This window comes from Siniperca chuatsi, linkage group LG6 (genome assembly GCF_020085105.1).
Source record: "Siniperca chuatsi isolate FFG_IHB_CAS linkage group LG6, ASM2008510v1, whole genome shotgun sequence".
Classification (NCBI taxonomy): domain Eukaryota; kingdom Metazoa; phylum Chordata; class Actinopteri; order Centrarchiformes; family Sinipercidae; genus Siniperca; species Siniperca chuatsi.
The window spans coordinates 712922-738138 of record NC_058047.1 but is presented as its reverse complement, the minus strand read 5'-3'; the positions used below and the strand labels follow the sequence as shown (position 1 = coordinate 738138).

At 44.2% G+C, this 25217-nt stretch overlaps 2 protein-coding genes and 1 long non-coding RNA gene across 4 annotated transcripts in view; 1 reads left to right on the top strand and 2 right to left on the bottom strand.

The window, feature by feature from the left end:
* Positions 1-9061, top strand: part of si:ch73-60h1.1 (calcium/calmodulin-dependent protein kinase type IV) — a 36910-nt gene extending 27849 nt beyond the window's left edge. For both annotated transcript variants that reach the window (XM_044199999.1, XM_044200000.1), the window contains 2 exons: positions 933-1085; positions 1531-9061. In XM_044199999.1, coding sequence (XP_044055934.1) covers positions 933-1085; positions 1531-2016 — 639 coding nt within the window. In that variant the 3' untranslated portion in view covers positions 2017-9061. The remainder of the gene's footprint in view (positions 1-932; positions 1086-1530) is intronic.
* Positions 9062-11242: 2181 nt separating this feature from the next.
* LOC122877854 lies at positions 11243-13107 on the bottom strand. Its single transcript, XR_006378362.1, has 2 exons — positions 12314-13107; positions 11243-11538 (listed from the first exon to the last, which is right to left on the bottom strand). It is a non-coding gene; the product is annotated as an uncharacterized LOC122877854 (long non-coding RNA).
* A 2689-nt stretch (positions 13108-15796) lies between these two features.
* Positions 15797-19074, bottom strand: sid1 (secreted immunoglobulin domain 1). The gene is made up of 3 exons (XM_044200002.1): positions 18958-19074; positions 17449-17745; positions 15797-16547 (listed from the first exon to the last, which is right to left on the bottom strand). Exons 2-3 carry the CDS (start codon positions 17489-17491, stop codon positions 16183-16185), a joined length of 408 nt encoding a protein of 135 aa, XP_044055937.1. The 5' UTR covers positions 17492-17745; positions 18958-19074; the 3' UTR covers positions 15797-16182.
* Positions 19075-25217: the final 6143 nt, after the last annotated feature.

Genomic DNA, 25217 nt, shown 5'->3' with positions numbered 1-25217 from the left:
CATCCTGACACGCAGCACTTTAAGCTTTTGTTTCCACAAGTATTTGTGACATGTTTGATTCCAAACTGATCTGATGTCAAACACAGTCTTACAACAATGGAAAAACTATATATGTCTACATTTGTAGTAGAAACTGTTTTCAACCTCATTGTTTTAATGCATCAAATGTTCTGTTGAAACATATTTCAAAGTAAAATGTTCAAATCCATAAGAAGTGACATGTCATTGTTAATGGCACTGACAGCATTCGGTAACCTGATAGACATAGTCTGACTAAATGAGTTGACTTGTCTGGAATGACTTGAGTCTTAAAGGTTCCCTGTGGAGTTTTAGATCTCTAGTAGCGTTATGTAGCTTTCTTTAGACTTGACTTGGATTTATCTCAAATTACTTAAATCAAGACAAGGACCATTACAGTCTCACATGACTTGACTGGGACTTTTCTTGAATGACTTGGACTTGTTCTGCAAGGACTTAGACTTAGTTGTCTGGTATGACTTGAGACTTCTGTGGAATTATTTGAGACTTGACCTGGACTTGTCTGTAATGACTTGACCCTCCAGTTGAACTAATCTGTGAGACTTCAGACTTGACGGGGTTACAACTGACTAGGACCGGTCTCAAATGACTTGGATTTATTTCGGAATGACTTGAGACCTGATTTGAGTTTGTTCCGAATGACTCAGACTTGTCTGTAAGGACTTGAGACTTCTTGACTTGGATCTGTTTCAAATAGCTTGAGCCTTAACTTTGAATTGTCTGGAATGTCTCGGACTTGTATGGAGGGACCTGAGACTTGTCTTGTACAACTCAGTAGTTAACTGCTATCAGCTCAGTTAGACTTGACCTCTCCCACATTGAGTGCTACCTAGAGAGGATTCCTTCCTGGACAGGTGGTCTGGACTCGACCCTGTCTCTGTATCTGTCTGCAGGTCAGTAAGCTGATCGTCCTCGACCCTCACAAGCGCCTCAGCGTCCGGGAGGCCCTGCAGCACCCCTGGGTGCTGGGCAAAGCTGCCCGCTTCTCCCACATGGACACCACCCAGAGGAAACTACAGGAGTTCAACGCTCGACGCAAACTTAAGGTGAGGATGGTATCTTAGTGTTGCCCACTGAGTAAAGATGGGTTCAAAAGGTTAATAAAACATCCATATGGCCATAAGAGTTGTTGGTGCGTGTAATCATTCCTCCTGTTCATACTGGCTGTGAAGTCATCCCTGCCACTCCTCGTCAAGTTAATATCAGGCTTCAGCAGTATGAGTGACAGCTTGTATCCCCAATGTGCAGTACATCAAACATACCGCTATCGCAGGAAAGGGAAAGTTGCGACGATTGCAGCAGTAAATGTAAATTATGACTGAGAAGACGTAAGAATTTTTGGCACAAATTACGTTTGAAGGGTTAATAACCAAACTATATTAAAAACACCAGCATCAACAGAATGAAATCAGAACTTTATTACCTTTACTACAGTGTTTATCTTAGGAAATGTTGAGTGCGTATGTTAAGTGTGTGTGTGTGTGTCAACAGGCTGCCATGAAGGCCGTCGTGGCCACCAGTCGGATGCACGAGGGCTCGCGGCGTCGTACCGACAGCTGTGAGATTCCAGGCTCGGGGGCTTCCAGGCAGAGCAGCATGCAGCAGGACCCGCCTCCTGAGTCAACAAGCCCCGCCCCCGCAGACAAAGACGCCCTGCCCCCGGATCAACAGCGGGCTCAGGAAGACGAATCAAAGCCCGCCAACCAAAGTGCCCTCAGCCCCTCCCCTCCACGTAGCCCCAAACCACCCAGTTCTGATGTCACGCCCACAGGCCCCGTCCCCACCAGACCACCGCTGCGGGTCTCCAAAACCATGCCAGTCCAGCCCCGACTGCCACAGAAGAGCTGCTCCGTGGTAGAGCCTGCCTCCAGGATCGAGGCCAAGCCCAAGCTGGCCACGCCTCCGAGTCCGAGCAGCCTCAGCAACGGCTTCACACCGCCGGCAGAGCCAGCCAGTAAGACCACCCACTGCCAGTGATCACCTGACAGAGCGGAGAAGCTTCACTCTGCTTCAGTTTCACACAACCACAAAAGTAATGAGGTTTAGCCTTCCATTAACTCTTTACAAACATCTAAAATCATTTATTGGGACCAAATTAAACCAGAAACTAAAGTATCTAACATCCACAGCTAACATTTAACCAGTACTACAAAAACAACTTCCATTTCTGTAGTTTTGCTGTTGCCTACGTAGCCTACTCACTGAGGGTTTGTGGGGTGCAGCCTGGACAGCTTTTACTGCTGAGCTGCAGGTTTTTCAGAATGAAGGATGGAGATGATTTAGGATATGGAAAAACAAAAGGCATTTGTCCCATATCAGGATTTACGAGCGACTAAATCTCCTCTGATCTTGTTGCTGTGGTAAGAAAAACAACTAAGCGCTCAAAGAAATGCTTCCAAGGTCTTTACATGGACAGAAAGTAATTCTTCTCATGTAAACATAATTTTAAACGAAAATGCTGCGTTCATGGCGTCCATGGTGTTGAACGGTGTGCTCGGTAGGTGTGCTTACTTTCTGTTGTGACCAGGACTTTCATTCTGTGGCACGTTAGCTAGCTGGCTCCCTCCTAATTACTGAGTTAGACCCCTCATGACAGTGTCATGTCATGTGACAATATCACAGTGCATTTTTGAAGCATGCTAACCATCAGAAAACTCACAAAGAAAACTGAAAAGGGTTAAACTCTCACACTTAGCTGCTCAAATCAAACTAAAACGGTGTCTCTGGCTGTGTTTGGTGGCTCTTCTTACCACAGTAATGAAAGTTCAGCTCTCGGACTGAAGAGCAGCGTTGTGTATTCCAAATTTAACTCAACTGCACATATAAATTAGCATGTTTGCAACCAAAAGAAGCATTGCATTGATCTGTATCTGGATAAATTATCTGGATGATGACATCCGATCAGACCCTCACATAGGCACCTCGTATTAAAGGATAATTCCGGTATATTTCAAACCTCGGTCTTATTCTAACTATGCTAACTTTACACTCGCCACCCCCATTGTAGAGATTCAGGAAACTCTGGCAAAACAGTGTACACTGGGACAAGCAGGCTCCTAAAGCTTTCAAAGTCAATTTCAGTTTTACAGAAATTATTTCCAAATGAAAGTCAACACAGAACGTAGCCTCCTGGACAAGCTACTGTAGCTAACTCAGTGGTTCTCAAACTAGAGGCGTAGCTAGCAGCATAGAGCCACTGCAGGGGGGGGCGTGGATGAGCAGGGGGAAATATGGAGTGGAACTAAGTAGATTAAACATGATTTATGTAGGAAAATTTAAAAAAAACAAGACTTTGCTGATACTATTGTGCTGCCCTGAATCATTTCTTTTATTTCAATCTAAGGGCGGGTTCACACTAAAGGTCCAGTCCCTGAATCGAACCAACGCGAGGATGATTGTTTCAAAATTCGAACTGGTCAAGAAATTGTAAACAAAAGCCATGTGGTGGAAATGTCGTTCTATTATTGGTCTTACAGTCTGCGGGTAAAAAGACAGTAAACCCCTCCGAATTTCTACCTGGATATCGAACTTCATGGAGCGCCGTCAGGTTCTGTTCATGTTGATGTTGATCTGGAGCGCATTTCAGCAGACTTAAGAGGACTGCGCATATAAACGTCTCGTAGCACAGCGGGTATTAAATAATCTAATTATGGTCCAAGACCACCCCTTCGAGGCGGACCAGAGAGCGGTTGTTTGGTCCGTACCAAAGTTTGAGTCCAGCGTTTACACAAACCCAAATGAACCGCAAGGGGGTAAACGCTCCAGGGTTCGGTTCAACCGGACTAAACAAGGCTGGTGTGAACCCGCCCTAATTTAACTTAGCTCCTCTTTTATTTGCTGCTCCCCCAATGTTGTTAATGATTGATAAGAATTTATCGATTGTTTATGTGTGGTGGGGGGGCATGAACTTTTTTCAGCTTCTGAAGGGGGGCATGACAGAAAAAGGTTTGAGAACCACTGAGCTAACTGCACAGGGATCTATTCAAGTCAGTATAGTTTATATATCCAAAATTCACAAATTTGCCGAACACCTCCAAATGGGGTCTAAACAGTCTGATTGTAATGTGTTGCTGCATTTACACCTGCATTAATATGAGTTTTCATTGATCCAGATCAGATATACAGATAGATCACACGTTGATACCATGTGGAAAGCGGGTCAAACATTTTTAGTGATTGTGGTGGATTCTCCTATATTCAGGAACTGAATCCAGACGACTGAACCTCAATCTGATTAATCCTGGTTTTTATCTTCAGAGACGAGCCAAATGTGGAGCTTCGTTTTGGTCACAAACTTGCATTTTAGCTCTGAGTTACATCAGTTTGGTCTGTAGTTTACTGCCACTTTAAAGGAACAGTTCAACATTTTGGGGAATACACTTTTTCACTTTCTTTGATTAGTGAGATGTTCAGATGGTTATCAATCTCATGTCTGTGTGTCAAATACAGAGCTGGAGTCCAGCTGTGGTTAGCCTAGCTTAGCATCAAGAGTGGAAGTGAGGGGAAACAGCTAGCCTGGCTTTGTCCAAAGTTCAACAAAACACCTACAAACACTTTTAAAGCTCAACATTTTGCTGGGCGGATGGATACACTGTTCTTTGTCAAGAAACCGTTCCGGCTCGTAACTCCCACTAAAATCCCCAACCTGTGATTTGGACATTTCTGTTCATTGGTAGGTGTATTTTTGAGCTCCATACTTAACTCACAAACATGAGCTTGATATCCGTCTGAACATCTCACTGTCAAAGAGAGAGACTACGAGAGTATTTCCTAAAATGTTGAACTGTTCCTCAAAGTTCTGATCTGGGACAAACAGAGACTCTGGTCTCCTCTCCGGCTTCTCCTCCTTCTCCTGGTACAGAAGGTGAATTTTTCCTCGGACGCTCAGGACAGAGCTGATTGTATTTTATTAAACTCTGGTAACATGGCACACGTCTGCGTGGACGAGGAGAGAGAGAGAGCAGCTTCATCTCGCTCGGGTGTTTCTGCTGCTTCTTCTTCTGCATCCCTTTTATTGTCAGAGCTTGTGTTGTGCTGCTTCAGAGGCTTCAGACTTTCATGTTGCTGTAAAACTCTGAGAGGAGAAACAGGAGATGTCTGGTTCAGTTTGCTTTACGGACGACTTGAAGAGACAATCTGCTTTGAGTTTTTTATCCTTTCTACTCTTTACTGTTGACTTTATTATGCAGCTGTATGAGTAGATAGATCCAGTCTGTAGCGTTCAGGTAAGTGACGTGTTGTGTTCGTGAGCTTCTAGTAAAACGTTGTGTTGTTTACACTTTATTAGCAGTGATGATGATCTCTGGTTTGCACTGTACATAGTTTGGTTTTAGACAGATTATTACTGACATCTTTACTGCTCCACTCGACCACAGACACCTTCTGTGTTCAGACCCCCAAAAATACCAAATTTGACCTTTACTGAAAAATTAAACCCTGTCCTCTGATCTGAAATCACACATTCTACCTCTTTTTGTACAGGGGCTTCCAAAATGATAAAAATGACACAGATGTCTCTGGAAAGAAAATAATGAGGAGCCCAGCAGGCTGCTCAAAGAAAAACACGCAAATCTACGGTGGCCAAGACAGTCCAAAACAGCACTGCAGTTTGAGAAAACAGAAGCAAGCATCCTGACGTCAGCTGGTTCAGTTCAAAACAACTCCACATTGAGTTCAGAGATGGTGCGTGCAGCAGCTGCATCAGAGGTTCTGGGTCCGTTTCTCAAACATCTCAGGGCAGGAAATCAGTCCCAACTGGCCAGAAATTCTCAGTGATGCATTTAAAGTAAAGAAGTAAAAGCAATTTATCAGCGTTCTTAACTCCTATCTCGTACAAAATGTAAGCAGGCGATCGCGTTCAGGCAGATTTTCCACAAGCGGAGAGACGTTTTGAGACGGTTTAGTGGCAATAAGCTTATTAAAAGATTGTTTTGACAAAAACTGAATGACCGATGTCCTCACAACACTTTATTGTAACGGGGAAAATGCAGCTGTGACACAGTGATGATTCTGTGAAAACCAACAACTTTGGAAGTCATTAATCAAACTTTGATCGCGTTTATGTGCCTCATAAAGACAACGAGGGTCCTCAGTGAGAACAGACTGTCATCTGCATAATAAAGGATATCTTAACTTATTTACAGCAAGACATAACATTAATAGCATCTGTAGCTAATTTTAAAAATATATATTTAAAATAATACTTGGGCTATAATATTTGAGAGATACGTTCATGTTGTTGCATTTCCCAACACTAGGTGACATTAAAGAAAGAAATATGTTTTGTTGCATGTAGGGAGCATAAAAGGTGTGTAGTTGAAGGTGAATCAGTCAGTGGAAGACAAGATTAACTACAGCAGCCAGAGACTTTCTAACATCATCGCTGTGTCTGTATCCGTGTTTTAAAATGACGAGGATAGACGGGGCTGATAGGACCATTTCACACAGCTGACTCAAATTAACTACTATTTAAATTTACACAGGGGCGTAATTTCCACGATGGGACTATAATACGTTAAAAGTCCTGCCAACATAAAAATGTTGATTCGCTCACCTGAGTCGCCTTCAGTTATCACCTTGAAAGCAATGAGTTTAATGAGCAGCAGCGAGTGTGGAGCAGGGGTTTCGTCTCATACAGGCTCCCCCACCTTGTTGAAAGATGCAAATACAGCTTTACGTATCAGAAAGTATCAGGTATCTACAAAAGAAACTCAAAGTGGTGCACTACAGAGGTTTTGTAACTTCTGTATTTTTTGTATCTATTTTTCTAACTATATATATATATATATATATATATATATATATATATATATATATATATATATATATATATATATATAAGAATACTAGATTTCCTTGAAGACTCCATCTTGAGTAAAAATCTAATAGGCTTCCTCCCAAACCACCGCACCACCGACCGTGTGCACACCCTTCACACTTTTAATTAACAAACGAAAATGGTAAGACATTCGCTTGTTTTATTGACTTCAAGAAAGCTTTCAACTCTATTTGGCTCTATCACAGACTTATGCATGATCTGGTTAAATCAGTGTGTTTGTTAAAATCGGAGACAAACAAACTGAATCCTTCACCCAGAGCAGAGGTGTTCGTCAGGGCTGCAGCTTTATTTAATGTGTATATAGATGAACCTGCTGTACAGCTGGATCAGTAAGCTGCTCCAGGCCTCTCCCTCCCAGACAGAGGTGAAGCCTCTGTTTTACGCCGATGTTCTACTGTCTCCTACTGAACAAGGACGGCAGCGACAGCTGGACGTAGTAGGAAAGTGCTGTCAGACCTGGGCCCTGGCAGGAAATATGAAGAAAACTAATGCCGTGATTTGTCAAAAACGCCCCAGATGCCAGGAGAACAAATACCAGTTTACCATAAATAATATCAGTGAACACAGTGTGAGTTATACCTACCTGGGTTTAACCATAACAGCATCAGGTGGTTTCAACATGGCATTGAAAGCACTAAAAGAAAAAGCTCGAAGAGCTCTAAATGCAATTAAGAGACAAATTTTATAATTTTTGAATTGAAATTCAAAATTAATTGAATTGATATATATATATATATATATATATATATATATATATATATACATACACACACACACAGATGGGTGACGAGTGACAAATGAAAGGGAAATCCAACATGAAGTGTCTTAGTGTGGAGTCGGAGCCTCCTGAACAGCTTCATGCAAATGTACATATGGGAAACATAACAGCGTTAATAGTGAGTTTTTAAAAAAATAAGCTTCTTATTACAAATAAGGGTAAAAAGAATCTACCAAACCTACACCCTGGAAGTTACACACTGGCTGCATTTATGTTTTAAGCCATATATGGATAACCTGAGTTACCTGCCTATACACATAGAACCTGCACATAATGAAGAGGTGCATTTTACCACCGTTTAATATTTCACGCTGCAACAGTCAGAAAAGTACAACGTGAGAGAAGGATGCTTAGTAAATACGTCCTGCTCTGAGGGGGGAGTGTTTCTGTCCACAGGCTGAATCTCAGCTGCTGAGATGCTTGATAAATACGGGTCCTGGTCTTTCTGCAAGAGCTGTTTGTGTTTGGTTTCCTCAGGTTGCTGTGCTTTTTGTTCTGTCTCAGCCACCGTACAAAATCCTGACTTGTGAAGAGGAACACATTTGTCCCTTAAGGGCTTTTCTCTTTAAAGAGGAACCAAACCCCCTCAAACCTCTGGAGTCCCAAAGTTGGGTGCACAAGATATATAAAAAATATCTTCTGGCAGGACTGAAGCCTGAATCCTGACTTGTGCTGGTGCTGGACTGGTAGACGGTTCAGAGACAGGCTGGTGTTTGGGGACAGGTGAGGACATCGAACACCAGCCAGCAGCAGGTGGACAATTCAGTACCTGCTGTCACCACTAGATGTCAGGCTTCACGTAGTCCTGCTGGTCCACTCAGACCCCTTTCAGACCGACAGTGACGGTGGTTTATCTGACCCCCCTCCCCCCACTTGTGACAGATTGTAGTTCCTCTTTAAATAATTGGAGTTCTGCACGTCTTCTGATGTGTTACAGCTGGACTCACCTGTCCACAGGTGTTTAGAGCTCCTGCCAAATGGAGCACACTGGATAACTAGCTGTCATGGTAAAAAGCATGTACTCTGTATATTTGATTGACATCTATACTCTTATGTATAAACATGAATATTTTGCTTCTATTTATCTCGGCTTCTGAGGGACATTTGGGGGGTTTCGAGGTGGGCGGGGCTAAACTGTAAATGGTTGTTTTGTGTTTGCAGAGTAAACTTATATCTTTTTTATTTTGAAATATGACATATAAACTGACAGCGTGGCAGGCGCAGCTGTTACATGTGTATCTTTGCATGTATTATTTAATTTCTGTTGATCATATCTGATTGAAGAGCGTTCGGCTCCTGCAGGACTGTAACTGATCTGGGTTCAGTCCGATTGAAACGAGCTCAGTGTCAGTTTCTTTCTGAGGCAGGATTCCACATCACATGCACAGTAAAGGATCGTTAAATCACTCATGGCTTCTGTTTTTATTCCTCCTGGAGGACGGACACTCAAAGTATCTGTTAACAAAACGGGTCTAGTGTGAAGTGTGACCCTTCTGTACAGTGTTGGGAAACTGACAGGCTTTTATGAGTACAGTTCCCCCGGCGCAGTGCTAAGACATTTCTGACACATTTTATTTTTTCAAAATGTGTTTATTCATTCAGCTGCTCAGCTATACTTTCTGTACATTTTATGTCCCAACATGATGGTGCCAGGAATATAAATATGATAGAGAGACACTGAATCCATTTATTTTATTTTAAAGCTGCATTAACAGCAGCTCATTTGCGCCTCTAGCAGCTACAGAGTCACATGACGCTTCATCAGGAGGCGTGTTTGTTCTCCAGCTGCTGCTGAGGGAAACATCTGGCTCTTTAGCTGCTAAATTTCATTTTATTTATTGATTTACAAGGACACCTAACATTTCTGTGAATGTGTCGGTGTTAACCAGCTGCAGTCTTCTGGCGAGATGTTTTTAAACCAGTGAGGCGATGGTTCAAATTTACAGACAGAAAACAACAAGACGCCATAAAGACAGAAACAGCAACAAGGTGAGTATTCTCACGACACAGAGCACGAGCCACGCAGAAACAGCGAAACATTAATACAATAATACAACAACAATATTCAGCACATGTAGCCACGCAACAAAACACAGCAATAATGATTAGAACCATTTTTTAACACATGCAGAGCAGCAATAAGACAAATAAAATACAACAATGTTGATCTTCATAAAGACGCAGTTACAAGTTAGTAAAATGGTAATATACACCAAACACATCAGCCACGCAGCAGAGTTATGAGATGCAACTATAGAAGATCATAATTGTTAATAAAGTTTGCTAAATAAATGCTCCACTATGTTCAGCAGCTGCTGTGTGACTGAGTCTGTCTGCTGTTTTTACAGCTTCTTCTTCTCTGGAAGCGGAGATCTGAGAGCCGAGAGCGAACCAGAGCAGCAGCAGATGAACAGCGAGCTCAAAGTCTGAAGCCGAGCGTAGCTGCACGTTCAGCTGATGGTTCACCGGGAGAGACGCTGACACACTGTTTTCACTTCATACATTGGTATTCTAAACATATTCATTAACACAAAAACCAGGCTGAAGTCATGACCTCGGTGTCTTGAGTTGTAGCTGCGGGCCGGGCTGTTTGTGTCCAGTCTGGGAATCGAACCTGTGACTCTGAGTCACCGTCAGTCACTCGAGCAGAGTTTCTGCCTGTAAATTTGTTTCTCTTGGATCGTCCCACACCAGTATGTGGATCTGGACCTCCAGTCTGCTGCTGACACCTCCCACACTGAGGTGGCGCTGTAGGCTCCGCCCCCCTCTGACATCGTCCGCGACACCTGGGCGTCCGCTGATGTCACCGCCGTGTCATCGACCCACCACAGGACATCTTGCAGAGGTGAGTTTAATCCAGTGAGGATACAGACCAGCAGGTGAGAAGATCCTGGATCCTGAGTGAGCAGGACGGACGATGCAATCTCAACAGTCGGACCAGAACCTGCAGACAGACGTGGACAAGATCATACGAACAAGAACAATCTTTACGGATAGAAGTTACAAAGTGCTTCACACAAGGCAGAAAATGAAAATCAACAAATTATAAAATCATGTGAAATGTTCTCTGTGTCTTCAAATGTTTTGAAATGTATAAGAAGATAAAAACACAACTGAACCAGCTTTGTGATATTCTGCTCAAAACTTAAATCACTATCAAAAAAAGATTTCTTCCAACAGGCTCCATATTTCAAGTGTTTGGTATTGTTTTGTATTATAGTGGAAGTGGAACCTGCGCTGTTGTTGCCTTTTGTTTAGGATAAAAGCAGCTTGTGATGCAAACTGTTATTCTCTATTTACATCTCCTCCACAGACATAATATCCTCTTCCATGCAGATGATATGCAACTGTATGTTCAGATAAAGCCTGGTATTGACGACATGTCCTTGCTGATATTGAGACCTGGATTTCCCGACCAGAGTCAGCAGGTGGCTTGTTAGTATCAGAACCTGAATCGACTGTGAACATTTCTTGTTGGAAATCAAAAAGAGACACAAAACGATCACATTTATAGTCATTTAATCTTTTCTGTTTTGGAACCTACGTGTTGTCTTGTTTTGATGGTGAAAAAGATCATCTTCATCCCGAACGGCTGCTTCTTCACGGACGTCCACCAGAAGCTGAATTCCACCACTGAAAACCACCGAGAAAGAGACAGACTGTCCTCTGGGCAGAGACCAAACACACCAACATCTACAACAGGAGACAACAAACGCAGAAAATATATGAACCATAAATACACTGAAAAATCTGACTGTTAAAGGAGCAGTTCATCAGTGAGTCTCACCGCAGGAGGAAGATGAAGGTCAGTGTTGTATCCATCCTGAAGTCTTGTCTTCCTTCTTCTGTCTCCAACAACCAACGCTGGGTTTACCTGAAAGTCCTGGTGAGGATGAATTATACTGTAAATAAAAGTCCTTGTAATAAATACTTTTTGTTTTTCTGAAGTCCTCATAATGATGTTAGAAATTAATTTAGTTTTTTACCTATAAACAAGAATGTGTGCTTTATGTTAATTAAAAGTCCACATGATGGTTTAAAAACAACCCCTCATAGTGATGTTTTGCATTTAATTAAAGTCCTCATAATTATGTATTTTTTCCTTAAATAAACACCCAATAAATGTAGATTTTTACCTTCAATAAAACTACTCATGGTGGAGGTTTTATCCTAAATTAAAGTCCTCATGAAGATGGTTTTTTTACCTTAAATAAACATCCATATAATGTTGTTTTCTGACTTTAAATGAAAGTGCCATTAACCATGGTTTATATCTTAATTTAAGGTCCTCCTAACGATGGTTTTTACCTTAAATAAAGGACCTTATAAGAATAGTTTTTACCCTATTAAAGCTCCTATAATAATGGGTTTTATCACAAATACAACCCCTCATAGTGATGGTTTTTACCTTAAATGAAAGTCCTTTTAACAATGTTTTTAACATTAAATAAAGTCCTATTAATAGTTATTTCATCTTAAATAAAAGTTCTATAAAATGAGTGTTTTTTTTCTTAAATAAACACCCCAGTAACGTAGATATTTACCTTTAATAAAACTACTCACGGTGGAGGTTTTATCCTAAATTAAAGTCCTCATAAAGATGGGGTTTTTTTACCTGAAATAAAGGTCCTTATATGTGTTTTTAGATATATTTTTACCTTAACTAACGGTCCTTGTTGCTGCTGCAGTCAGTCTGAATCCTCCTGTGTGTCAATGTTCCTGGTCGCTGAAAGCTGGAGACTTTGTGGAAAACAGAAACATGAGAAACTGTTGGAGCAGAACACCAACAGTCTCCAGAGGAGACAACTGCTCTGGGATCAGATCGACCGTTGGTTCAGTCAGTTGATGAAGGACAGAAAAACAGGAAATTTTCTCATTTGTGCTGTTGATCCATCTGTTGGCGCCATGTGTCAAATAAGATCCTGATGTCAAACTGTCAAAACGTTTCAGAAACACAAAAACACTGCAGTTTTGTGTGTTTAGAAGAAAAATCAATACAGAATACAGAACATTTGAACAAGAACAAAGAACAAACAAAAAGAACAAACTTCTAACATAGTTAAATAATTGTACTGTAACAGTCGGATATTAGATTAAAACATTTATTTAATCACTTTTCCTAAAAAAAATAAGAGAAATGAAAACTTTATTGATCCCAGGAGGAAAGTTACATGTTACAGCAGCTCAGAGGAAGACTAAGAAAGAGATAAATGAAATGTGAATGAAAATGAATAAAATAAAATAAGAAATTAAAGAAGCAAAATTAAAAAGGTACACACATTAAACACCTTTGACAATATACATGAATTTCTGCAAATATATATGTGCTAACAAATATATATAAATACAGTGAAACTGTAGCTGTTTGTTCCGATGATCTAAATATCTTTATAAGTATTTTGTCTCTATAACAAATGTCATTGTAACGTCCAGTGAAATCAACTGATCAGTTTAGAGTCATGCCAGTTATTTACATTACAATTACTTTTATTCTTTTAGCAGATGCTTTTGTCCAAAGTGACGTACAAATGAGGTGCTGCACAATCCAAGCCGCAGCAGCGCAGGAGATATCAAATTCACTGAGCAGAACAGTAAAGTACAAGTTTGTTTCGTTTTTTATAATTAATCTAAATGTTACAGGAATACTGTATGTCAAATTAACAGTGCTGGAAAGTAACTAAGTTCATTTTCAAGGTACTTGTACTTTACCTGAGTATTTCCATTTTCTGCTACTTTATACTTCTACTCCAATTATTTGACAGCTTTAGTTACGAGTTACTTTTCAGTTGAAGATTGTACATTAAACTTATAATATTCAACACAGCTGGTTTAAATTCTGTCTATCAGATTGATCTCAGCTTGTACATATTAACAATGAGTTCCAGAAGGTTCTGTGCTTGGACTGACTCTATTCACCTTATATATGCTTCCTTTAGGCAATATTTTTAGGAAACACTCCTTAAACGTACGTTATGCGGATGATACCCAATAATATCTATCGATCAAGGCAGATGAAACTAACCAGTTAACTAAACTTCAAGCATGCCTTAAGGACATAAAAACCTGGATGACCTGCAGTTTTCTGATTTTAAACTCTGACAAAACTGAAGTTATTGTACTTGGCCCCAAACACCTCCGAGACACATTATCTTCAAATGAGTGAAACAGCGCCCCCCTGGACTGTAACGGTTTAATGTGAGCTGGACTGTGCGGTGAGAGAGGGTATTGCAGTCTTACTGTCAGCCAGTCTGATCTCTGATCTACCAGAGAGAAGCCAGGTGAAGCTGATTTAAAAAGTATTATCTAACAATGAAATGTGAAACTATGAAAGGACGGGACTCTGGAGAAGAAACTGAAGTGAGTCAGTCGAGTTAGAAGTCAGTCGCTCTGTGGCTGAACACAGCACACAAGCAAGAGTTAACGGCAGAGTTGGCTAGTTTTACAGTGTTGCTAATGCTATTAGCTAACATGTTGATAGCGGGCAAGATAAGGAGCTCTGTCAACAAACAAAATGGTGTCACAGCAACAAGTGCAGTGGGATTATCTGACAGGATGGACGTGGAGCGGATCACCTCCATGAAGGAAAGAAGGATGGACTTCAAATAAGGTGAGTCAGATACACAGTCTGTCTGTCTGTTAGCTGTCTGTCTGTTAGCTGTCTGTCTGTCTGTCTGTCTGTCAGTCAGCTGCCTCTCTGTTAGCTGTTTTTTAGCTGTCTATTAGCTGCCTGTCTGTTAGCTGTCTGTCTGTCTGTCTGTTAGCTGTCTGTCTGTTAGCTGCCTCTCTGTTAGCTGCCTGTCTGGCTGTCTGTTAGCTGTCTGTCTGTTAGCTGTTTGTCTGTCAGCTGTCTGTCTGTTAGCTGTCTGTCTGTTAGCTGCCTGTCTGGCTGTCTGTTAGCTTTCTGTCTGTTAGCTTTCTGTCTGTTAGCTGGCTCTCTGTTAGCTGTCTGTCTGTCTGTTAGCTGCCTCTCTGTTAGCTGTCTGTTAGCTTTCTGTCTGTTAGCTGTCTGTTAGCTGTCTATCTGTCTGTTAGCTGTCTGTCTGTTAGCTTTCTGTCTGTTAGCTGCCTCTCTGTTAGCTGTCTGTTAGCTGTCTATCTGTCTGTTAGCTGTCTGTTAGCTGTCTATCTGTCTGTTAGCTGTCTGTCTGTTAGCTGTCTGTCTGTCTGTTAGCTGTCTGTCTGTTAGCTGTCTGTCTGTCTGTGTGTTAGCTGTCTGTCTGTCAGCTGTCTGTCTGTTAGATGTCTGTCAGCTGTCTGTCTGTGGCTCGCTACATTCAGTCTGAGAGTTCAGCATCTGAAAGTAAATTTAAATCCCTGACGAACTTTTAAAAACACTCAGAAGGTTGTTTAACGAACACAAACTGCAGTTTTTAAAGCGGCTGAAACCAGGAGCAGAAGAACATTTACTGAAGTCAAAGCAGAAATACCACAAAATACTCAAATACAAGCCCTGCATTCAAAGTGTTACACAAGTAAAAGTACAGAAGTATTATCAGCGAACTGTACTTAAAGTATCGAAAGTGTTTATATTATTATTGAATATTATATTAATCAGTTTTTATTACTAACAAATACGTGTTAGAGCATTTTAATGTTATAGTTTGTCAATGTGGAGCCAATTTTAGATACTTCGTACGTTACTGTGTGTAGTGGAGTAGAAGTACGCAGTAGCAGAAAATCATCAGCTGAACCTGCAGCTCCGCTCGGCTTTATAGAGACTTTCAAAACCATAAAAAAGATTTTTAACCCTGTTGCTCAAGTTGCAGCTGTATTTCCTGCGATAGTAACTGGAAATGACGCCTTGTTTGTTTCGTACAACACAAGAATAATAAAAACTAGAGCGGATACGATTCAGCAGTTGACATAAAAAACAGTTTCGATAAGCGATTAATTGTTTGTGTCATTTTTCAATCAACAGTAATGAAACTATTCTCCGTTTCCAGCTTCCCAGATGTCTGTTTTATCTCCGTAAACTGAATCTCTTTCTCACTATATTTTTATTTTTAGATTTCCAAAACTAAACGATTAATCAGAAAAGATAAACAGCAGATTAACTGATAGTTTCAGCTAGTTTTTGGGCCTAAACCCGACCAAATTTAACCACAGAGGTCAGAAAACGTAGGAGCCATTTTGTCTTGTCATGTAGATATAAAGATACTTTATTAATCTCAAGGGGAAACTCAAGTGTCAATGCAGCAGAATTCACTCTTTTGGTCCGTGGTAAAACCGAAATACTGAATAAGGTAAAAGACAAACAGTCAAAAAGTAAAAAGGAGATTCAAATTAGATTCATAAAAATACTCATAACAACAATAACAATGAAAATATATAATAAGATGAATGTTGTTATGGGAACTTGTTCTCAGCAACAGAAACAAAAAGGATTAATAAGCTAACTGAAGGTACATTTACTGCGTTTCATGACATCATGCAGGTGTTTATATTCCTAAATTCTGAAATCAGTCCAAATGACAGAAAACACTGAGCCAGAAACGGTCCGAGTCTAAAAGCAGCTGCAGAGTTCACTTCATCTTCGTCTCCTTGTTGCTTTCTTCTTCTGCCGCCCTCCCCGACTGATGGCGCAGTAATAAACTGCAGCGTCGCTCCGCTGGGAGCCGCGCAGCAGCAGCGAGCCGTCGGCTGCAGCCGAGACTTTATCGGGACCGACGCCGGAGCCGTACTTCACGCTGGAGGCGTTGGTGGACCTGAAGCTCAGCAGCAGCTGAGGACTCTGCCCCGCCGCCTTCCTGTACCAGCTGAGGGTGGAGGGGGCAGCGGCGGAGGAGGCATTGGAGGCGTCCAGCAGGGGGCACTGCAGGGTGGCGTCCTCCCCGGCCCTCACCTGCACGGTGGGGGCCGGCAGGGCGGTGGCACGCCGCTCCCCCCGGAAACCTGAAAAACAACCCAGTAAAGTAAGAAGCTCATTTATTAACGCGCATTACGTCACAAAAGAAACAATAAAACCTGTGAGACACAAAACACAGAGCTCAGCGAGACGCAGGAAGTGATGTCACTCTGTCCTTCAATGACTCAGATAATTAACAATTAAAAATCAAAACAAGAAACAAGTTAACGAATGAGAGAAAAGAAAGAAACTGACGAATATCTTCTCTCCATCAGTGCAACCAGCGATCATTTTCAGTATCGATTCATCTGTTGATTATTTCTTCAAATAATTGATTAGTTGTTCAGTCTATAAAAATGACTAAAAGTGAAAAATGTCCAACGTGACGTCTTCAAATGTCTCATTTTGTCCGAAACCCAAATAGATTCCGTTTACTGAGACAGAAAACAGAGAATGGTTGATGGTTGATCAATTACTTAGACGATGAATCGATTCTGAAACTTGATTGACTTTATTGATTAACCCATTGTGTCATGAGGCACTTCTGTATATGAGTTTAAGATAATCATATTGATTTATTATGTGTAAAATATTCTGATGTCCGTCCATCAAAATACTTTGGATGCTCTAGATTATGGATTGCAGTAAATCTTAATATATGTAGGGCTGCAAATAATTAATATTTTTATTATCAATGAATGCGCCGATGATTGTTTTCTGGATTAATCGATGCCCATCAGAGATATTGGGTTTAAACGTGTGACAGCTGTGAACTTTCTGTCCACTGATCAATGAATCGGCTCCTTGTTGCTTCTTCTGCAGCTTGAGACTCAGACGTTTCGCTGACGATGGTTTAATCTTTCACACGGCAGCTCTGTGTTTAAATGCGTGAACATTCGACATTAACAAAGAAAACAAATAAACCCGAAGGAGAGAAAGGCGACTCACCGCTGAGCGAGAGGAGGATCACGCAGACCAGCACAGACTCCATCGTCAACTGACGGAGGAAACTTCTGCTGTTGATCTCAAAGCCAACCGAGCGTTTCAGCTTTCAAAACAACCCCTAACCGATACGCTGCATGGCCAAAAGTATGTGGACACGCCTCTCTCTCTCTCTCTCTCAGGGCCTGTTGGTGGAGCAGTGGTGTAAGGTGCGTCCCGTGTGATCTCACTGCCCCAGGTTCGATTCTGGCCTTCGGACCTTTGTTGCAGGTCAGCTCTGACGTCTTCTTTTAGATTCAGTCGCTGAGATAGAAAACAGAGAAAAACAGACAATCAGAGGACCTCACGGCAGAGAATTTGGGCCGTTTTTGCTTGAAAAATCACTTAAACCATTAATTGATTAACGCAATAGTTGCTGAATAATTTTCTAATCAATTAACTGACTAATCACGACACCCCCAGTCTGGAACACGCAGTTAGAGTTAGAGTAATGTTTGGACAGACAGCATGCTTTATCATAGTGATCCTGTATATGATGCTTAACAGCTGCCTCTCACAGCACGAATCATTATTTGGTCTATAAATTGTCAAGGTGACGTCATGAATCGACCAAACCCCAAAGAATTCCCTTTACAGCGAAATGAAACTCAGAAAATCCTCACAACCCAATAAATGTTTGGCATGTTTTCTACGAAAAACAACTAAACCAATTCATCAATTACTAAATCAGTTACCAATTAATTGTCTGTCGGTGGACTTGAATTGTTTCAGCTCTAAATATATTTGTCCGGTTGTTTTTCTCCAGTGTTTTTTGTCAGGTCCTGGTTCTGCGTCTGCGTGCTGGTCTCTGCAGAACAACGTGGAGCTGCGACCTGCCGAAGGTTAAAGGTCGCAGAGCAGACGTTGTGTTCGGACAGGAGACGCACCTTCGACACGAGAACACGCTCGCCTACACAAACACCGGGTGCAGCAGATATTTCTCTCCGCTGTGGATCTAAAATCACAAGAAGCGGCCGTGTTAGTGTAAAAATGTAGTCTCCTGAGTGTGGACGTGGTCTGAGTCCTCTGCAGTTTAACTCGCTTTATACATTAAAGGGTCAATTCACCCAGACTGTGAGGCTCCTCTCCAGGTGGGGGGGGGATCAGAAAGCAGGTTTACACATACGAGGAATGTGCTTTGGTATTTTGGTGCAAAACAGTAAACATAGTAGAAAGATAAAGCAAGTGCTGCAGGTCAGGAAACACAAGATATTAAAGAATATAAAAACATAATAAAGAAAATGTGAGGGAGAGAGTGAGAGGGAGAGAGGTGAGACAAAGAGACGGTGTGAGGTGAAAGGCACAGGTGCATGCAGGTGTGGTAAAAACAGGAAGTTAGTTATAGTTTGTCAGCAGGTGGAGCTGCAGCAGCGAGTCATGGATACTTTCAAACACTCGGAGCACTCCTCCTCCTCCTCCTCCTCCTCCTCAGAGTCGTCACTCCGTCAGGTCTGAACTCTCAGACATGAAACTCACATCGAATCGTTCAGCGCGACTCACTCGTCCAGAGGACGTCATCGTCTCTGACGTCCGTCCAGAATAAACCTCCAGAAACCAGCTGAGACGCCAGAGAAGAAAGCGGCTGCAGAACCTGCCTGAGAATCCTGCTGTTTCTAAGTTTCCTTCAGTCTCGCAGTGATCCAGAGACAGCTGTCTGTCCGTCCACGGGTCCACTGCAGACAGGAGCTGCTGACTGCTGGTTCGGCAAACACATATTACAGTTTTTTACAATCGCTATGACAGTTTTTTCGATACATTTAACAATTAAAACACACAATTGGTAAAAATGGTTAATTTCATGCTCAGAATCACACGTTGTAAACTAAACCCCCCAAAACTGATTTTCAAAATACAATAATAAACTAACACATTATACACCGCGTCTAACAAAACACTGCAAACATGTTTTAAAATCAAATAATTATTCAAAACACGAACACATGTTCTCTTCCAACAGGAACATTTAGTCAGTCATAACACAATGACAAGAAAACACACTATCATCGGCTAAAACGACAGAAACAGCAGTATTCTGTGTGTCAGGTCTGCCCTGATACAACAGACAGTGTATTGTATTGATCACAGATTGTGTTTTGTAGTTTCTTTTGAAGCCTCTCTACATTTTTGTTTTGTTGGGTTTAGTAAATGCAGGCGTTTTGTATCAAAGCAACAAGACATGTGTTAATTGTTTAGCCTACAAAGACGGATGCTGTGCTAAAAAACTGCCATAGCGATTGTAAAAAACTGTAATTATTATTAATATATATTGTACTTCCTGTTTACAACATGGGGATGTTGGGTGGACACAGTTTTGTGTGAGGGGGCCCACTGTGCCCCCCTGCTGTGGAGGTTTCTGCCTCCGCCCCGGCACGGTGGAGCTGACGGAGGTGAGGCTGCGCTGCTCGGCGCTGAAGCGTTGGTTCAGCTGCAGCTGTTTGTTTTCAGCCTGCTGGCTCGCCACACAGCGCCTGCAGGAGGGCAGTTCAGAAGAACCACGTAAACTGTTTCTCAGAACTTCATTAACACTTCTGATAATCAATCAATCAATACTTGATTCGTCGTTTTGTTATAATTTCCCACAATTCAATGTGACGTCTTCAGATGTCTTGTTTTACTCAGCCTGTCCTCAGTTCTGCTTCAAAACGGACTAAAACGATTGTTCCGATCAAAACATCAAACTTTCTGTCAATCGGTCGACTAATTACATCTACCTTTGGCTTTTTGTGGGACATTTTATAGATGAAACAATTAATGCCTGCCTGTCTCCCTCCCTGCCTGTCTCCCTCCCTCCCTGCCTGTCTGTCTGCCTGCCTGTCTGTCTCCCTCCCTGCCTGTCTGTCTTCCTGTCTCCCTCCCTCCCTGCCTGTCTGTCTCCCTCCCTGCCTGTCTCCCTCCCTCCCTGTCTGTCTCCCTCCCTGCCTGTCTCCCTCCCTCCCTGCCTGTCTCCCTCCCTCCCTGCCTGTCTGTCTCCCTCCCTGCCTGTCTCCCTCCCTCCCTGCCTGTCTCCCTCCCTCCCTGCCTGTCTCCCTCCCTCCCTGTCTGTCTCCCTCCCTGCCTGCCTGTCTCCCTCCCTCCCTGCCTGTCTCTCTCTGCCTGCCTGTCTGTCTCCCTCCTGCCTGTCTCCTCCCTCCCTGCCTGTCTCTCTGCCTGCCTGTCTGTCTCCCTCCCTGCCTGTCTCCCTCCCTCCCTGCCTGCCCGCCTGTCTCTCTGCCTGTCTGTCTCCCTCCCCCCCTGCCTGTCTGTCTCCCTCCCTGCCTGTCTCCCTCCCTCCCTGCCTGTCTCCCTCCCTCCCTGCCTGTCTGTCTCCCTCCCTGCCTGTCTGTCTCCCTCCCTGCCTGTCTCCCTCCCTGCCTGTCTGTCTCCCTCCCTGCCTGTCTCCCTCCCTCCCTGCCTGTCTGTCTCCCTGTCTCCCTCCCTCCCTGCCTGTCTCCCTCCCTGCCTGTCTGTCTGTCTGCCTGTCTGTATCTCTGCCTGCCTGTCTCCCTCCCTGCCTGTCTGTCTCCCTGCCTGTCTGTCTCTCTGCCTGTCTGTCTCCCTCCCTGCCTGTCTGTCTGTCTGCCTGTCTGTCTCTCTGCCTGCCTGTCTCCCTCCCTGCCTGCCTGTCTCCCTGCCTGTCTGTCTCCCTCCCTGTCTCCCTCCCTCCCTGCCTGTCTGTCTCCCTCCCTGCCTGTCTCCCTCCCTCCCTGCCTGTCTCCCTCCCTCCCTGCCTGTCTGTCTCCCTCCCTCCCTGTCTGTCTCCCTCCCTGCCTGTCTCCCTCCCTGCCTGTCTCCCTCCCTGCCTGTCTCCCTGCCTGTCTGTCTCTCTGCCTGTCTGTCTCCCTCCCTGCCTGTCTCCCTCCCTGTCTCCCTGCCTGTCTCCCTCCCTCCCTGCCTGTCTGTCTCCCTCCCTGCCTGTCTCCCTCCCTGCCTGTCTCCCTCCCTGCCTGTCTCCCTCCCTGTCTCTCTCCCTGTCTCTCTCCCTGTCTGTCTCCCTGTCTCTCTCCCTGTCTGCCTGCCTGCCTGTCTCCCTGTCTCCCTGTCTGTCTCTCTCCCTGTCTCCCTGCCTGTCTCCCTGTCTCTCTCTCTCCCTGTCTCCCTGTCTCTCTCCCTGTCTCTCTCCCTTCCTGTCTCCCTGTCTCTCTCCCTGTCTCTCTCCCTTCCTGTCTCCCTGCCTGTCTCTCTCTCTGTCTCCCTGCCTGTCTGTCTCCCTGTCTCCCTGTCTGTCTCCCTGTCTGTCTCCCTCCCTGTCTCCCTCCCTCCCTGCCTGTCTCCCTGCCTGTCTCCCTCCCTGCCTGTCTGTCTCCCTCCCTGCCTGTCTCCCTCCCTCCCTGCCTGTCTCCCTCCCTCCATGCCTGTCTCCCTCCCTCCCTGTCTCCCTCCCTCCCTGCCTGTCTCCCTGCCTGTCTGTCTCCCTCCCTGTCTGTCTCCCTGCCTGTCTGTCTCCCTCCCTGCCTGTCTCCCTCCCTGCCTGTCTCCCTCCCTGCCTGTCTGTCTCCCTGTCTCTCTCCCTGTCTCTCTCCCTGTCTGTCTCCCTGTCTCTCTCCCTGTCTGCCTGCCTGCCTGTCTCCCTGTCTCCCTGTCTGTCTCTCTCCCTGTCTCCCTGCCTGTCTCCCTGTCTCTCTCTCTCCCTGTCTCCCTGTCTCTCTCCCTGTCTCTCTCCCTTCCTGTCTCCCTGTCTCTCTCCCTGTCTCTCTCCCTTCCTGTCTCCCTGCCTGTCTCTCTCTCTGTCTCCCTGCCTGCCTGTCTCCCTCCCTCCCTGTCTCCCTCCCTGCCTGTCTCTCTCTCTGTCTCCCTGCCTGTCTGTCTCCCTGTCTCCCTGTCTGTCTCCCTGTCTGTCTCCCTGTCTCTCTCCCTCCCTGTCTGTCTCCCTGTCTCTCTCCCTGTCTCTCTCTCCCTGTCTCTCTGCCTGTCTGTCTCCCTGTCTCTCTCCCTGTCTCCCTGCCTGTCTCCCTGTCTCTCTCCCTGTCTCTCTCTCTGCCTGCCTGTCTCCCTGTCTCTCTCCCTGTCTCTCTCTCTGCCTGTCTCTCTCCCTGTCTCTCTCTCTGCCTGTCTCCCTCCCTGTCTCCCTCCCTGTCTCTCTCCCTGTCTCTCTCTCTCCCTGTCTCTCTGCCTGTCTGTCTCCCTGTCTCTCTCCCTGTCTCCCTGCCTGTCTCCCTGTCTCTCTCCCTGTCTCCCTGTCTCTCTCTCTGCCTGTCTCTCTCCCTGTCTCCCTGCCTGTCTCTCTCCCTGTCTCCCTGTCTCTCTCCCTGCCTGTCTGTCTCCCTGTCTGTGTTGAGTGGCAGAGGAGCTGTGCAGTGTGTGAGACGTGCCAGCAGGGGGCGGTGTGGCTCCTTCAGCCTGCAGCTGAATCCATCACTGCTCTCTGGTGTGTTGATGTGTAATGAAGCGTTCCAGCCTGACGGAGGCGCTGCAGCGACAGCACACACACACACACACACTGCTGCCAGGAATAACCTTAAATCAGTGGATTTGTGCATGGAGTTCTGCAGGGAGCAGATCAGCAGATCATCAGCAGGAGTCTTTTTAGTTTCTGATGCTTCAGCATCAACAGATTCAGTTTATTATCAGAAATTAACTTGTTTGTAATAATTTTCAAAGAAAACATTTAAGCTGAAATCAGAATATTTGGCTGTTTCGCTTGAAAAGTGACTGTTTATCCAAACAGTTGTGATTGACTGATCGATTGATTGACTAATGGTTGTTTTATATCACAGTAACGTGAATAAGCGTGGGTTTGTGCTGTTGCCATGGGGATAAAAACACATTTCACACGGTCGGTCCTTGTTTTGCGGCGTCTGTCCCTGCACTGAAATGTCAAGATGTGGTCCACATATATATTTAGAGGAGTTCCCAGATCAGAGCTCAGCGTTCAACAGGTGAACGTTACCTGCACGTGACGGGCTGAGCCTCCTGCAGCTGCAGGTTAAATACTGATCTCGGCTCAGCAGAGGCGGTCGCTCTCTGGCTGAGAGGATGCGATGAATAAACGAGCATTGTGTTGACCTTTGACCCGAGCTGCGCAGCCAATCACTGCCGATCGCTGCTTGAGCTGAAAGGCGGACGAAGGCGACCCAACGAACGGCGCTTTAACATTACGGTGGTTCAATCTCCCCGTGAAATCTTCTCTAGTGTTGGTGGTGTCGAATTTCTTATTAAATGTGACTTTGAGTTTCACGGACAAGTTCTCCAGGACTGGAAATGAATCTATAATCATAATTCTTCGCCCCATGATGCACCTGTATGGAATAACAGGTGTATACAGGTGAACTCTGACTCTTTCCAAACAGCGGGCTGAACAGGCTGCCATGCTGCTTTTACTGGACGACATGTACTTCACTGTCCAGACTCCATTCACAAATCTAATATTATTTGTTCTAATCAACAGTTCACACGAGTCATCGATGTGATTATTGGTTCTGTTAAAGGTTTCTGGAGGAACTCTCTGCTCCCCGACTGCTTCCCTCAGCTGTTTTCCTTTTTAGACAAAAAGTGTAACAGCGAGTTCTTCAGATATTGTTATATGTATATGTTTTCCTTTGAGAAGACGAAATATTACGGAGGGTTTCAGAATATAAAGCAGCTCAGCTGGAACTGTTTAACACTTCCTGTTTCAAACTGTTAATAAAGTTTCTCCTGCAGAGAATCTTTACGGCCAACATTTAATCCTGAAGCAGCGTTTGTTCCTTTTGTTCAGCGACTCTGAAGCAGACGAGCTTCTCTCTCGTGTTCATTCACAGATATTCTGACAGTTTCTGGATTAGTTATTTATCAAAACATCTTTCCATTACAGCGATGTTAAATTTGGCAGCACTGAAGCTTTATTTATTCACGACGTGTCGTCTTTAAAGAGTCTTTGAACGCTGTGACTACGGCTTTCTTTGTTCTTGGCTTCATTTCTGTTCAGTTGTCCGACCTGCTCTACTCGAAATGCCGAACGTTTTAATTAAAACGATTTTAAAAAGTTGGACGAAAGCTAATGACGTGTTTCTGAATTTCCGGATGTGTGCGTCGATAACGAGCTGACCTCAGATCGGGCGGAGAGAAAAATCGGCACGCAGCCACGAAGACGCAGCTTGAGTCTGTGAAACGCAGCGAGCGGATGCTAGCAACGTTAGCGTTGCAGCTGAGCGTCTGTTGGCTTTGTGTTTTTAACTGCTGTTCTGCAGAGCTGCAGCCAGCGCTGCTCTTACTGCTGATTCATCTAAAGATTATAAAGATTATTATTCTCATTTAATCGGTCACTTGTCGTTTAGTCCAACAGGACGTCTTCGGGTGTCTTGTCTTGTCGGACCAACAGAGATTCGGGTTGCGGAGGTATTAAAGCACAAAGTGTGCACATTAGTGACTGTAGTGTTTCCTGTCATGTGTTACAGGGTGACATTTCCACCGTGAAACGCCCGCCTGGAGGGGGGCGTGGCCTGGAGGGGGCGTGGCCTGGAGGGGGTGAGGGTTAACCCTGAGTGATTCAGGGGCCCGGAGCTGGACCGGGGCCCCTGGCTTCTGGTGGGAATTACAGATGTTTATAGACATGTTGTTTGGCTGTTTCCAGGAGTCCCCCTGAACATGCTCTGAGCCAATCACAGCTCAGCCAGACTGGCGGGGGCGGGGCCTGTGCCAGCAGCTGGCAGGAGGTCAGGAAAGAGTGAGTTCTTCTTCTTCTTCTTCTTCTTCTTCTCTCTCCGTTTCTGTTTCTGTTTCTCTGAGTTTCATTTCTTGGCCTGAGACCGTTTTTTTAAAACACGTCCTGCTGCCAAAGA

What these genes read in the sequence shown, in the direction of transcription:
- sid1 (XM_044200002.1), bottom strand. Translation starts at nt 17,491, where the DNA reads ATGGAGTCTGTGCTGGTCTGCGTGATCCTCCTCTCGCTCAGCG. An exon ending in GATCCTCCTCTCGCTCAGCG is followed by an intron (nt 16,548 to 17,448) that starts GTGAGTCGCCTT and finishes GTTGTTTTTCAG; the next exon opens with GTTTCCGGGGGGAGCGGCGT.